Source organism: Perca flavescens, chromosome 13, assembly GCF_004354835.1.
Source record: "Perca flavescens isolate YP-PL-M2 chromosome 13, PFLA_1.0, whole genome shotgun sequence".
NCBI lineage: Eukaryota > Metazoa > Chordata > Actinopteri > Perciformes > Percidae > Perca > Perca flavescens.
Window position 1 is genome coordinate 13315346 of NC_041343.1, and position 14507 is coordinate 13329852.

General features: G+C 38.2%; 2 protein-coding genes across 3 annotated transcripts; both read left to right on the forward strand.

The window, feature by feature from the left end:
• The first annotated feature begins 1382 nt into the window (after positions 1-1382).
• Positions 1383-4460, forward strand: LOC114566889 (uncharacterized). The gene is made up of 2 exons (XM_028595718.1): positions 1383-1703; positions 2191-4460. Exon 2 carries the CDS (start codon positions 2194-2196, stop codon positions 3490-3492), a length of 1299 nt encoding a protein of 432 aa, XP_028451519.1. The 5' UTR covers positions 1383-1703; positions 2191-2193; the 3' UTR covers positions 3493-4460.
• A 6007-nt stretch (positions 4461-10467) lies between these two features.
• Positions 10468-13585, forward strand: cwc15 (CWC15 spliceosome associated protein). 2 transcript variants are annotated; one of them, XM_028595720.1, is made up of 7 exons: positions 10468-10567; positions 11854-12004; positions 12212-12324; positions 12497-12597; positions 12682-12792; positions 12917-13065; positions 13177-13585. In XM_028595720.1, exons 2-7 carry the CDS (start codon positions 11868-11870, stop codon positions 13304-13306), a joined length of 741 nt encoding a protein of 246 aa, XP_028451521.1. In that variant the 5' UTR covers positions 10468-10567; positions 11854-11867; the 3' UTR covers positions 13307-13585. The 2 variants fall into 2 exon arrangements, with proteins under 2 accessions (XP_028451521.1, XP_028451522.1); XM_028595721.1 differs by having other exon boundaries at positions 11857-12004.
• The last annotated feature ends 922 nt before the right edge of the window (positions 13586-14507 follow it).

The window sequence follows — 14507 nt, forward strand, 5'->3', positions numbered from 1 at the left end:
GTTGCACATTCGACTGGTAAACTGCTGCAGTATATTCTTCCTTGTTTTCTGCAGATGTGTTGGTAACTGATTTTTCTGGTTGTGCCACACAATGGATAAGTTCTTCTGTGGGTGCTTGGGGCCTGTAACAGAAGGAGTTACTTATTCCCAATTATGAAAAGAAAAAAAAAACATGAACAAAAATCCCTACACTCAGCAGCAGTTACAGTCAGTAGAGAGATGCTCTTGTGTACTAACTTTGCATCGTCTGTGGTCTCCTTTGTTGATCCCTCAGGCTAAGCGCCTTTTTGTAGCAAATTCAGATTTGATCAACTTTAAACTACTTTAAATAAACACTTTAAATTGCAATCAAAGTCAAATGCTCCATATTGAGATGGTTGAAATAGTCTTTTTTTTGCAAGGGATAATGTAAATGTACAGTTTTACGACAGGTAACACATAATAAAGTTGTCAGCAGATACAACCTTATCAGCAAGGGATGGTTAGATGAATGGCAGTTTCAGAATATGACTCAGTTTCTTCTTTTATATAAGTGACAAATCTACACAAAAAAATGTTGCACAAAAAGTCTGACCTGCATTGGAAGATGAGCACAACAAATCACATAGGACACCAGCATATGAGCTGAGTGGTAAAAAAAGAAGGGGCCAGCTACATTGATTGATGAAGCAAAGCTGACAAATAGAGCCTTAAATGTCAACACAAAGCTTATTTACGATGTAAATATCACCAAACGTGTTGCATTGAAGTGAGGGTGTGGAGATGATTTCTTGAACAAGGAATGTGATCCCGTTACATGCTTGAGTCAATTCAGTCCCAGTTTGTGTCTATTGACTTTGTCGATAATAGATGAGAGACACACACAAATGGATTGGGTCAATTATGCTTGCAATAGCTAAACATCTTGATTACAATGTAACTCTTGAAAGATTGTAAGGTCATGGCCCACCTGCACACTAAAAAAATTAACCATGTGAACTTTTTCATTCATTGAGTGACTGGAACTAATTATTCAAATCAATTGCCATGGTGTTGTCCTCAGAAATGGCAATAGATAAAGATGTATCTTAATCTGTCTAGGAAAGGTACACAATACTCTAATATCAAATGCTCTATATCTAATTAGGTAAGATGGTATTAACCTAAAAATATCCAAAACCAACCAAGAAGGAATAATACATACAACCATGATGAAGTGATATAGAATGATAGTGTAGTGAAACCCTTAGCCTTGTTTTGTTATCTATTTTATAACTATAGTTTCAAGTCGTATAAGCATTGTGATGCAATTTATTGATTTTATCTGAATATCTGTCAAGTTAGACACTTATTTTTGTAACAAGAATTTCAATTATTTTATTTTGAAGACACCGTCACTTAACTTCCGTTTTTTCCGCTGGCTTGTGATGCTAACGTTAGCTGTTTTCATGCTAGGCAGGGAAACATGCGGTTCTGTTCAAACATAACCGCCTCATTTAAACTTTCTGCAACCGACAGACATGTAGTGGCGAATTTCGACTACAGACTGTCACTTGGTATTTATTTTTAAGCGTAAATGTGTCTGTACTGTAGTTAGCTAGCTAGTTTAACGGTTACAAACAGTAACGTTACGGTGCGCGACGTCACTCACAACCACCACCACAGGACGAGTCCGAGTGTCCCCCACACACTACTAGCTAAATTTCGACGACTCTCCAAGACCAGTAAGTCAGTTGATATTTTAACTGGTTTCTCTACTTGTAAACCGAGCTTTGACTGTGACAGAAAGTACAAGGACAGTAACGTTATCATTTTAGTAACGTTAACGTTACCAGAAGTTAAGTGAAGTTGGCAACAACACTCGAAGCAAACATCATCATATCAGAGCTCTTGTTCCACCAATTATTTTCCCACAGTTGACGTTATTTTTTGTGTTTTTAAAGAGCATATATACAGTTTTAGACCCTGTTTACGATTTTAAACTATTAAGAAAATAAGACAACGACCAAGTCTAGACCAGAAATACAAGCAGGCTGCGCCTGGACTAACGTTGGGAAGTGTTAAAACAGATTAAGATTTATTTAAATTAAGTGATGTGAAAAACATTATTCTTTGTGATTATGAAACACATTTGCATAATTAGGCTGATTTATGCGTATCATATTTGTTTAATGTGTTATTCATGCTTGCATTTCCTGTGCTGTCCTAGAGAAAATGCCATCGAGAAATCATCTTGACAAAATTGGGAGGAAGAAGAAGAAGAAATGGACAGAGGAGGCCATGGAACGTGCTCTGATCGAGGTGAAGTCGGGTAGGTGTACGGTGAGACGGGCTGCCAAAGAGTTTGGAGTCCCTAAGTCTTCACTGGGAGACAGAGTCAGTGGACGGGTGACACCAGGGAGTCGCAGCGGGCCAGCTCAGCTTATAACATCTGCAGATGAGGAGCTGTTGGTGGAGTTCTCTTTATACATGTCGAAGCATGGATTCCCACTGACGAAACAACAGCTGGTGTCCTTTGCCTCGTCCATTTATAAACGGCAACATCGGAGGGTGGCATTTTCTAAACTAGGCCAGACCTGGTGGCTCAATTTTAGAAAAAGGCAAGAAAAGAATATAACCATTCAGCCAGCAGACAATGTTGTCCGTGGGAGGACGGTTAGTGTGAGGAAGGAAGCAGTGGATCAGTTTTTTCATTTACTCAGTACTGTCATGGAAGCTCATGGGCTCAGAGACAAGCCTCTTCAAATCCTTAACTGCAACGAGGTGGGCTTTCATCTGGGCAGGAAGAGGGTGATTCTCCCCAAATCTGCCAGTCTGGGCTGCAAGCCAACGCCAGGCTCAAGGGACCACATCTCGATCCTGGCTTGCTTTAGCGCAACTGGAGAGGACATTCCCCCATTTATTATCTACTCAAAGGCATACCCAGGGGGAGTATGTTACAAGACTCAAGGGCCTCCAAATGCCCTCTATGGATGGTCAGACTCTGGCTGTATAAACTCTGACCTTTTCAAAAAATGGTTCCTCAAACACTTCCTCCTACACACGCCAAAGGAGCGTCCGCTGCTGCTGATTTTCGACGGCCACAAGTCTCCCATAAACCTTGAGGTGGTGGAAGCAGCTCGTAAGGAGGATGTGATCCTTCTGTGCCTTCCACCTCATTGCTCTCATATCCTGCAGCCACTTGACGCGGGTCTCTTTGTTCTCCTTAAGCAGCATTTTGCAGCACTTATAGGTGATGGTTGTGCCACTGATACTCACTATGCAGTCAGCAAGAAGGAGTTCTCAGGTGTGTTTAAAGAGACGTATCAGGTAGTGAAGGAGGAGGAGGGTGTCAGGATTGTGAAGGAAGGCTTTAGGAAATGTGGCATCTACCCGTTAAACCACTTCGCCATCAACAAGGGTCATTTAATGCCATTGCACAGCATGGGCCCTGCAGCTGGTCCCTCCTTGTCCACATCAGCACAGGGGGTGCACGCTGTAGGAGACGTCATAGCTGCTGGACCCTCCTCCTAACTCATAACTGCTCAAGACTATCAGTCAGTCATCAGTACATTTGAGGAAAGCGAGTGACTGCATAATTTAACAAAACTTGGCTAGTTCTGTCATTTGAAATACACTCCAGCTTGAGTATTGTTCACCACCTCCTCCAGCTTCCTTGCAGAGTGCTCTGTTTGTCAGCTCGCCAGATGAAAGGGGTGTTGATATTAATTACTTGTCAATGTTGTGGTCAAAGGGTTTTTAATGGAATAAGAAAGGAAAAATATATTTTCATATACACAAAATGATGTTTTATTTTCTCTAAGATGTCTCTAATTCTTGCTTTTTTGTAAAAATATTGGACACTTTCAGGCCCCTTAAAATCATTTAAATGAAACAAGCGGAGACAGAAATAAACAGTTTTTGGTTGAACTGCTCCCAAATCATATTCACATTAAGTCCATAACCTGTGACAGAGGGTTGAATATAGATATTTCTTCATTTCAGGGGATCACAAGCCAAAAAGATTGAGAACTACTACTGTACTATAAATAAACTCAAGCTCTGTCATTTTGTCTTGTGATTGATGGCCAGCTAGCTAAGCAAATTAACACTAAGCAGTAGGAATAGAGACAAAGTTGTGCTTGATTTCTATTTTAGTGGAGTAAGCGGGAGGCTATTCTGTGAGCTAGCTTGCTAACTGTTCTGGACTGATCAAACATGCGGTTTAATAATTCAGTGTGTATTCAGCTAACATATTCAACCATGAGATAAAAAGGAAATATTTAAAACTAAGCCACATTGTCAAGTGTTATCTTGTTTGAAACTCTCCATAAAAGTACAATGTGAAAATGTAGTTAGATGTTGAGGTCTGGCAAGATGTATTATAGTCCAGTATCCATGCAGAAGATTTGCAAAAAAAAAAAAAGATGTAGACATAAAACTTATTCCTAAGTTATTTCTTACTTGTGATGTTCAGGCCTCCTGTGAAACAAGCTGAGAGACTGGAGGGGTTATATATATATATATATATTTTTTTTTTTTTTTTTTATACTGATATAGAAGGAAAACTATAACATCTGACTCAATTCCATTGTGAATCATATCCCTTTGCTTGAGTATTCTGAATGTACTTGGCCTATTCTGTACAAAAGGAATTTATATTGTGTAAAATAACGAAGAACTATTGAGGAATGTTGAGCCAGTTTTTTGATTTGGGGAGGGGGGGATTTTAACGCAAGTGTTCAAATATTTTTTATTCACATAGAAGAATGGACCCTGTATGACCTCAAGGAGAAAATAATGCAGAAAAAATTTAAATTGAAATATATGAAATATTTTTGCATCACAAATGTGTCCATAGGCTTAATAATTTACGTGTGTGTGTGTGCGTGCGCGCAACATATGATGTGATGGAAATGCAATAGGTACAGCTGGCAACAATACACAGGCAGGCAACGTATGTATTAATAATTGTGATGTTGATGTAATTGTTAGTATTTAGAGATGATGCAGACATCTAATGTGATGAAGAAAACTTGCCACATGATTCTGGAGAGAGGCAGAATTAGTCACACTATTCTTTGTTACTGTTACGTATGTACCTTTAGTTTTTTTTCCCAGTAATTCCATAAATTACTAGAGATAAAATTCTATATTGAAGAAAACTGCTGATTTTCATTATTCTTGTTTACCTTACGTAAAATTGGTATATTATACAATCTATATCTTTTCCTTAAATAAACTATTGAGTAGTGTCAAGTCACTCAAATTGTTCAAACTGTAAAGATGAGAAAGTTTGTAATTTGTGTATTGGTGTTTGATGCTAGTGTTTTTACTCTCAGTGTGTTCTGAGTGACAGTGTGTGTTATCTCAGTGAGGATTGTGCATAGTGTTTGGCTGCACTGAGCCTGTTTTGCAGGTGATGTGAACGGTTTAGCTCAGGTGACTGTTGGTAGTGCAGACTGTAGTTTAAGTTTTGCACATGTGACTCCAGTTGTGCCCACTGTCGTTTAGCAATCAGAAAAAACTGCACTGTTAAGGTATGTTAATATCACAGGTGGTGATTGGTGCCTGAACCCTTTATAGTTTTTTGTATTCACTGACACAACCGAGTCAACTTCAAACTTCACTTTGACCTGCAAAATGGGTCATGGCAACACATTTTATAACCCCTGCCGATGTTGCAGGGGGTCTAATATTTAAATATTACAGTTTATTTTTTTTTGTAGCTTTATTGCATTTTTCAACCCAAAAACTAGTTTGTTAACTAAATCTATAACAGAAATGACAATTGATACATTTTATTTTTAAAGCTATAGTGCACAACTTTTTCATATTAATGAACGTCAGTTACATTCAAGCCATTGCCAAATGAGTTGATACAAAGCTAATTAAGCCTATCCGCTCCACTCTGTATTTCTCAGTATGGCTAGGTTTACAAAATGGTGTAGTCCAGCGACATTCGTGCGCAGCAGCTCGAGTGACGTGTTGTACGTCACCGCTTAGAAAGGACAACGGCAGCGTTCAGCTTTGGAGACAAAGAGGTCATACAAATGACAAGATAATTACCTCTTCTGATGAGTCCATCATGTTTTTTTAATCCTTAGTGTCCTTGATTTGACGGGTTAAACACTACTAGCAGCTGTGTGGAGGAGGGGTGGGGGTGGTGAGTGATCGCTGAAGGCTTGTATTGACGACAGTATTGTTGCCATTACTTAGAATTCCTCATGGGGGCGACAGAAACTACTCACTATAGCTTTGAATATTATGTCATCAGATCTCACACTTTTACCAGTGATTTGTGCGACTGATGCATTTTGTTTGGTTGGTTTTCTTGCTTGTACTGAAATGCCCAGTACATTATTTTTGAACATGTTCAAAATAAATTTAATCCTATCAAATGTGAGAAACGCAGCTTTCAGAAGCACTGCCACTGAAGCACTTGTGTTGAAAATCTTCCACTGCTACAAAGCATTTGAAATATATATATATATATATATATATATATATATATATATATATATATATATATATATATATATATATATATATATATTGTAGCAGTGGAAGATTTATATAATAACAACATCTGTTGGCCAAAACCTTGATATTGCATTTATATTAATCGATAGATTAACAGTTAAGTCAGAACACAAGTGGTTCTACTGCTTTAATTACAGATATCGCCGCTTTTATTGAACAAGAGAACAATCTCTTGTTCAATAAAAGCGGCGATATCTGTTTGATACTTACTCAAATTTCTTGGCTGTGGACAGGACGTATGAATTTTGTTTGACCAGAGCAGGTTTGATCTCCACAGCGTGGTCCGTTCTGCAAGACCGAGGAAGTTGTGAATTTGCAGCATCTTTGTTGCATCATTTTTCTCAAAAAGTCAGTGCTTGTGTGTAGTATAACTAGAAAAGCTAAACTAAACCAAAAAGGCCTCAGACATATTAGTAACAGTACAGTATAGCACATCAGTAAAATGCAGGATAGCAAGATAGCATTAGATTCAAATTTGTAACAAGTTTTTGTTGTTGCATCTTAATCGCTGAGAATACCTTGCTTTGTATTGCTCTTCTGTTTCCTCTTGTGCCTTTTTGATCCAACAGCTATCATTCTTCAGTGAAGTCCGCACTTTGGTGGTTTGAAACACCTTGTACCTGTTAACATCTACAACACAAACGCACCCTTTTTGTCAGTGCTGGTTACCAAGAATACTTGTATACCATTTTTTACCTTTTAAAAAAAGATGAAATATTAGATTCAAGTGTGACTTACCATTTGACATGATGCTGATATTTTCTCAAATCTTCAGCCTGATGAAACTAAAGATGAAAATGTTCAAATTCATCACAGGTTTGTTTCATAAGTTTCCGTGCAAATAAAACAGGAGTCATTGCATATAAAACTGTGATATAACTGCATTTGCTTCCTTGCTGGCTTCTGTCCATATTCTCCCCACTGACTTCAGACCTGTTCAGTGACCCAGCATCTCTACACAATCTGTCATACTGAATTCCGCAGCAAAACCACTCTGGGTGTAAAAGTGACACTGAAGTATTTATCATTTGTTACAGTACCTAGCCATTCTGAACAACTATGTTCTGTCGGATCAGAATTTGAAGCATACGCTTTCAAATTGTACATTAAAGGTGCTCTAAGCGATGTCACGCCGTTTTTTTAGGCTACAACGTTTTTTTGTCACATACAGCAAACATCTCACAATCTGCGAGCTGCCTGTCCACTGACGGTCTCTGTAGACAGCCCAGGCTCCACAAAAACCAACAAAAACAAATTGTGCCAACCTGCACCACGAAACATAACAAACCAGCCAATAACCGACAAGATGGATTTGGGGTAGGGGGTTGGGGGGTTAGCGCGTGGAAGCACGGAAGAAAGGGGCGAGCTAGCCTCGTTTTGTTTGAAAATACTTCAAACGTCAACAAGAAGTGCCGTCACCCAACATCGCTTGGAGCACCTTTTAAGATAACGTTTCTTTTTATGCTTTTGTCAGTGCTCACCACATTTTATGTTAAAACCAAACCTGTTAAAAAAATGTCATCCTGGAGTAAACAATATCATCCTGACAGAGTTGTGTAATAGTGTTCTTGCATACTAGTGTCCATATTTTCCATCCTCTCTTTTGCTCAGGATCTTAACCCTCCCTGTGTTTATAGTGTCATGTCCTACACTGCATCTTGTCTGTATTCACTTTGAGCTCCTCTTAACATTTTGACCTGCACTTAGTGCTTTAATCTTATGTATAATGAATCTCATGGGAGATGTGCCAGCACCAAATAACCAGATCACATCTATTATGCATAGAAAATAAAAGCAATTCTGACTTTGTAACGAGCCCTTACACCGCAGAGCCAACATGAAATCAGAACTAGTGTGAAGTCCATTCTTGCACCATAATTGTGTTCTTACCTGTTCAGGTCAGCTGTGTCAGCGTTGTCAGAGCAGATTGGCGTCGAGCCTCTTCTGGGTCTCTGTCTCACACAGGCAGGCAGGTAAAGTCACTTCAGCCTGATCCCCCACCCCCTGTCATTTCAGATTCCACCCCCTGTACATCTGAGGTGACATTCCTGGATGCTGCTGTGCAGGTTAATCAAGTGGGTGGGTGGGTTAGTTCTCATGACAGGTTGAAATATGTTTTTGCATTTTTCTCCTCTTGGCTCCACAGAAATATTCTTCACAAACATGCTGTTCCAGTTGAGGGATACTAGTAAACAAGAGAGGCTTGTTATTTAATCAACTTCCTTATCAGAGAATTTCAGTATCATTCAAGCAAAATGTGCATCTTCTCCAGTAAAACTGGACAGCACCAACACACTTGAGTCTTTTCTGTGAAGTCATTTTACATTTAATCAACTGAAATGTTCAAAGTTTGGTCGGTGTCTTATTCAGATTATCTGAATCTGATCTGGATGGACATGTATATCAAAACCTGCAGTTAAAATGATCTGCGTTGCTGGATACAGAGGTAAGTGATAAGAAATACTAAACTCACCCTTTAAATGTCCCATAAAAAAATTTACATTTAAAAAGGCAATAGCACACATTATTTTACTCTCACGCCAACTCTCACTCTCTCTCACACACACAGCAACCCTTTAGTAAATTATTAAGTCTATATACACATTTATGATGCAAAAATATTTCATATATTTCAATTTACACTTTTCTCCCTGAGATCATACATGCTCCATTCTTCTATGTGAATGAAAAACAACATATTTGAACACTTATGTTAAAATGCCCCCCCTCCCCAAATTAAAAAAACAGGCTCAACGTTCCTCAATAGTTCTTCATTATTTTAGACAATATAAATTCCATTGTAACAACTAAATAGGCCAAGTACATTCATAAAATATTTGTGTGCGTGCGTGTGTGTTACTGTATGAATAAGATCACAGTACAGTTTTATATTACTTGAAGGAAATCCCAGTCACACTGTTAATATTTTGTTTGTTTTTACCAGAAATTCTGCATTGTGTCTTCACTGTTCTGGGTTTTTTTTTTGTGGGAGCATTTGCACTTGAATTAAGCACACCTTTTAGACACTATTTGAGGAATCTAGCAGAACCTCCTCTGTTTGTTTTCCTCCTTGAATCTCAGCCAAAATCTTCAGTAAAAATTCCTACACTGAGATCATCAAAGTGATACATACTGTACAAAACTGACATGGTGGAATGTGTATTGCATAATGTACATTGTGGTAAAGAAACAGAAGGGTACATTCTAAACTTTTCTGTATCTGTAAAATGCATGCCATTAAAGTAGGAAAAGGAAATAAATAATTTAAAAAAATCTATTTTTACTTTCAAATCTGAGACTGTCCTATAATTTTTACTTCACAGCTGAATTAAAATATAAACATTACATGTTGCACAGTGTGTGTGCTTTGTCTATTATGTTTTTAAATGTATTCAGTTATGATTCTGATTTTCAAGTGTGTGTTCCGTGTTTTACCTGGTTGCAAGAAGAATCTCCCCTTTGGGACAACAAAGTTCAAGTTGAAAGTTACTGACAGTTTAACAGCATTGTTTTTCTGTGGCCGTTTTGGTTTGGCTGTTTACGCTATAATTTATTTCCATATTAGTTTGGAAAACTGGCCATAAAGATTTGATTTTATGAGACCTCATCTTGAGATATTTGGACTGGCCTGAAAATTCTATAATTAAAACAATTATTGTCTGTACCTATTAAATCTGTCCCCAGCCTCTTTCAACCCAACCCCACTGTATACCTCAAATGTGTAGTTTAGCTTACACGTAATGTTGAAATGTGACCAATACAGTCTTGTAAATCTGGCAAGCAGGGTTATTATGCAGCCAAAACACTTTCAAGTCATCCAAATTACTCAAAACCAGAGGCAAGTTGAGTTTTGATGCATCATCTGATAACCATCTGTCCCCTACCTTCCTCACTATAACATTGCAGATTCGTTCATTCAATAATGATTATTTAGTTGGTAGATTTCTGAGTGTTTTCTAATTTCCGAGTATTACAGAATGCATCTTTTTCACACGCAGGTTCAACCGGAAGTTCTACCGGAACTCGTTGTATCGGGTCTTCTTTTTAGTCGTGTGGTAGCAGCTAAGTAAGTGTTTTTGCTCTAAAATTAAAATTCTAAAATGCCCATTATTTGAATGTTGGTTTACTTTAAATACAAATAACTTTCTATTAAAGTTGTGTTGGCCGGCGAGAGGAAATAGCATTGTTTTCTTCCTAAACAGCGTTTTAAGACTAGGTTAGCATGCTAGCAACTTATTAGCTGCAAGTTAACGTTAGTGACCAACTGGCTAGCTTGTGTTCTCTCCTTTATCATTAACTTGATCAAATAACGCTTACTGACATATATGTAATGTGTTGCCTAGCTTGTTATTGGATGTGCTTCTTTCATTTAGCTAGCTAATGTTTGACAAATGGACACATTAACGTTAGTTGTAATTCATGCCTTAGTTGGGAAATTGGTCATTTCAGTAGCATAACTTATTATCTCAGTGTCTCTCAACTGCAATGATAGAATCATAAAAGTCGATGCTCTACACAACGAGCTACGTTACCACACAAACATACTATCTGTAATTTATAAGGGATTTTACACTTCCCCTGTACACAATTTGTGTATGGGTGATTTGTAGGTAGTTGACTAGAGTTTCCGTACGTATGGTATGTTAGATTGAAATTAGGGGGTCTGCTGCCTCAATATTGACAAGTCTACAGTCCAGGCCAAAAGTTTAGACACACCTTCTCATTCAATGCGTTTCCTTTTTATTTTCATGACTATTTACATTGTAGATTCTCACTGAAGGCATCAAAACTATGAATGAACACATATGGAATTATGTAATTAACAAAAAAGTGTGAAATAACTGAAAACGTCTTATATTTTAGATTCTTCAAAGTAGCCGCCGTTTGCTTTTTTATTAATAAGGGAAAGAAATCCACTAATTAATCCTGACAAGGCACCTGTGAAGTGAAAACCATTTCAGGTGACTACCTCATGAAGCTCATTGAGAGAACACCAAGGGTTTGCAGAGTTATCAAAAAAAGCAAAGGGTGGCTACTTTAAAGAATCTAAAATATAAGACATGTTTTCAGTTATTTCACCCTTTTTTATTAAGTACATAATTCCACATGTGTTCATTCATAGTTTTGATGCCTTCAGTGAGAATCTACAATGTAAATAGTCATGAAAATAAAGAAACACATTGAATGAGAAGGTGTGTCCAAACTTTTGGCCTGTACTGTACATGATATTTGTGTCAGGAGCTGCCTGTTTTTCCCACTCTGTAATTATTCTCAGGTCTTGGTGTGCACTGTACTGAACAACTTGACTTGGTTTTCAGTTCATGTTTGTCCTCCTTTCATGTGTTCCTACAGCAGACCCATCAAAGATGACTACAGCTGCAAGACCGACATTTGAGCCGGCGAGAGGAGGCAGAGGTAAAGGAGAAGGTGGAGGTGATTTGAGTGCCCTGTCCAAGCAGTATTCCAGTCGAGATCTTCCGGGTCACACCAAGATCAAGTACAGGTCAGTATATAAAACATGAATGCATTTGGGTTTTGGGTTGTAATCAGTGTGTTGCTGAGGGCACTGCTGGCTGGTTAGACAGGCACGGATTTACATCTGGTACGATACTGAATCATCCCAACTGCACCTGCTCATTCTGAAGGTGGATATATGCTGCAAGCAAAAAAATATATATATTTTCTTCACCAAATGTTCTCCCGCCCTCAGGCAACCTACCCAGGATGCCCCAGAGGAGGTGCGTGCCCGTGACTTCCGCAGGGAGCTGGAAGAGAGGGAGCGTGTAGCTGCACGTGATAAGACCAGAGAAAGGGGACCAAGAGGTTGGTCTTTCTGCAGATATTAAACTTTTAGTGGACCCTTATGTTATCTAAAGTGTATACCCATGAGAAAAAATATGAACATATTTTCAACATTACAAAAGCAACTTTGTGCAAAAGCAACGGAAAAATTTGAGAATTTACATTTTCCATTTCAATGACCCTAATTTTCCAGATCATACCACATCATCATCATCATCTTCATCATCTTCAAAGAGGCCCAGACTGGATCAGATCCCAGCGGCCAACCTTGATGCTGACGACCCTCTCACTGATGTAAGTGCTTGCTTGTTAGTGGACACGTGGTGGGGATTTGCACTCATTAAGCTCCCTCACCAATGATGCTTGGTTGTTTTATAGGATGATGAGGACGAGGACTCTGAGGAGGACAGTGATGACGACGACACTGCAGCTCTTCTGGCAGAACTGGAGAAGATCAAGAAGGAGAGGGCTGAAGAGCAAGAACGCAAAGTAAAGTATCATTTCTGACTGATGTGTTTGAACGGGGCTGACAGCACAATTGGCAAATTAAGACACAGGTTACATTCGAGAGCAGGCAAATGTTACCTAATTTTTTTTTTTTTTTCCTTCTTAGGAGCGGGAGCAAAAGGCAGAGGAGGAGAGGATTCGCATGGAGAATATCTTGAGTGGCAATCCACTGATCAATTTGGCAGGGCAGCAGCAACAGCAACAACAGCAGCAGCAGATTACCCAGAGTCAGAGTACCTTCAGAGTCAAGAGAAGGTATCTCACAAACCCACACATTTATGCACAGCATGAGTGTTGTATTTGAAGAAAAATTCTTTCTTCACTTTTGACTAACTATCAACAATCAATTTGTTAATATCTTTCTAGGTGGGACGATGATGTTGTGTTCAAGAATTGCGCCAAAGGAGTGGACGAAGCACGGAAGGAGAAACGCTTTATCAATGACACGCTGCGCTCTGAGTTTCATAAGAAATTCATGGAGAAATATGTGAAGTAGAGGAATTTGTGTCTGTTAATTGTATTGTTTTTCTTTTTTTTAATTTCATTTCTTTGGTCCTTGCCCTCCTGTTCTCCCTCTGTCCCAAGACTGATAGATGGCATTCAAATACCTTCTGTATACAAATGCATTAGTATTTGTACAGTCAACACATAACATGTTGTATATAAATGATTTGGTGATTTACAGATGTTAAATGCGATTCAACATCTAAGTCTCTCTGTTTTTTTTTTTTTTTTTTTTTAATATTAATTTCAATAAACAAAGACTTGACAAAGATTGGCGCAGGAATTTATTCAAGGAAAAGTGATGTCATTATGGAGAATGATCTCTTCACAGCTTTGTTTTTCAAGTATTCTACCTTATGTATCTTGTTTGTGGTTTTGAATATATCTATTGCAGTTCTCATTGAGCATGATCATAGTCTTAACAGACTGGGTGTTTTACATTTATGTAAATACTAACTTATAAACCTTGGGAAATGAAAGCACTTGAACAAGGGACAGGATATTCTACCACAAAATTAGAATCCCAAGTAAGTTTTCATTTCAGGTCGTCTGCCCTAATATTTTGAAGCAAACCTCATACTCAAGCTATGAACACATTGTCTTGTGGAATTTTGTGGGGAAGAAAACTTCTCTTTTATACTCCTATGTACCCATACACTGTACTTATTGTCTAATAGCCATTGTGCTATGTAATTACCAACATAACCTGATGCGATAGTACAATACATACCTATGTTCCAACATGAATATAATTTAGGCTATAACAATTCACTTAAATTATACTCTTCATCATTAATGAAAATGTTGGGATAGACATTTCAAATGTTTAAAATGCTCATATTCAACCTTTAATATAAAGGAGACATGTTTAGGAGTTAGCGCAAAAATAAGCAACATTAAACTAGATTGCAGTGAGTGCGGTCTTTTTTAAACTATTATAGCAGAAAGTAGATAAATATAACTGAAACAATGAGGTTACATAGATGTGGCATTTATGGGGCAGGGTACGGGGAGAATGTGCAAAGATATGTACGTATGATGTTTTCCTCAAATTGTTCGAAAATATGTTATCCACATTTTAAAAGTATAGGTAATCCTTTCGAAATATTGCCCACCAAATGTCTGTAACAGCTGTTACCAAGAGCAGTGAAGGCAGCATGCGACTAGTCAACATTCAGCCGGCAGGGGGCGCG

Coding starts and splice junctions, on each gene's coding strand:
- LOC114566889 (XM_028595718.1), top strand. CDS start 2,194: ATGCCATCGAGAAATCATCTTGACAAAATTGGGAGGAAGAAGAAGAAG.
- cwc15 (XM_028595720.1), top strand. CDS start 11,868: ATGACTACAGCTGCAAGACCGACATTTGAGCCGGCGAGAGGAGGCAGA. Junction 12,005..12,211: donor CACACCAAGATCAAGTACAG/GTCAGTATATAA, acceptor TCCCGCCCTCAG/GCAACCTACCCAGGATGCCC. Junction 12,793..12,916: donor CTGAAGAGCAAGAACGCAAA/GTAAAGTATCAT, acceptor TTTCCTTCTTAG/GAGCGGGAGCAAAAGGCAGA.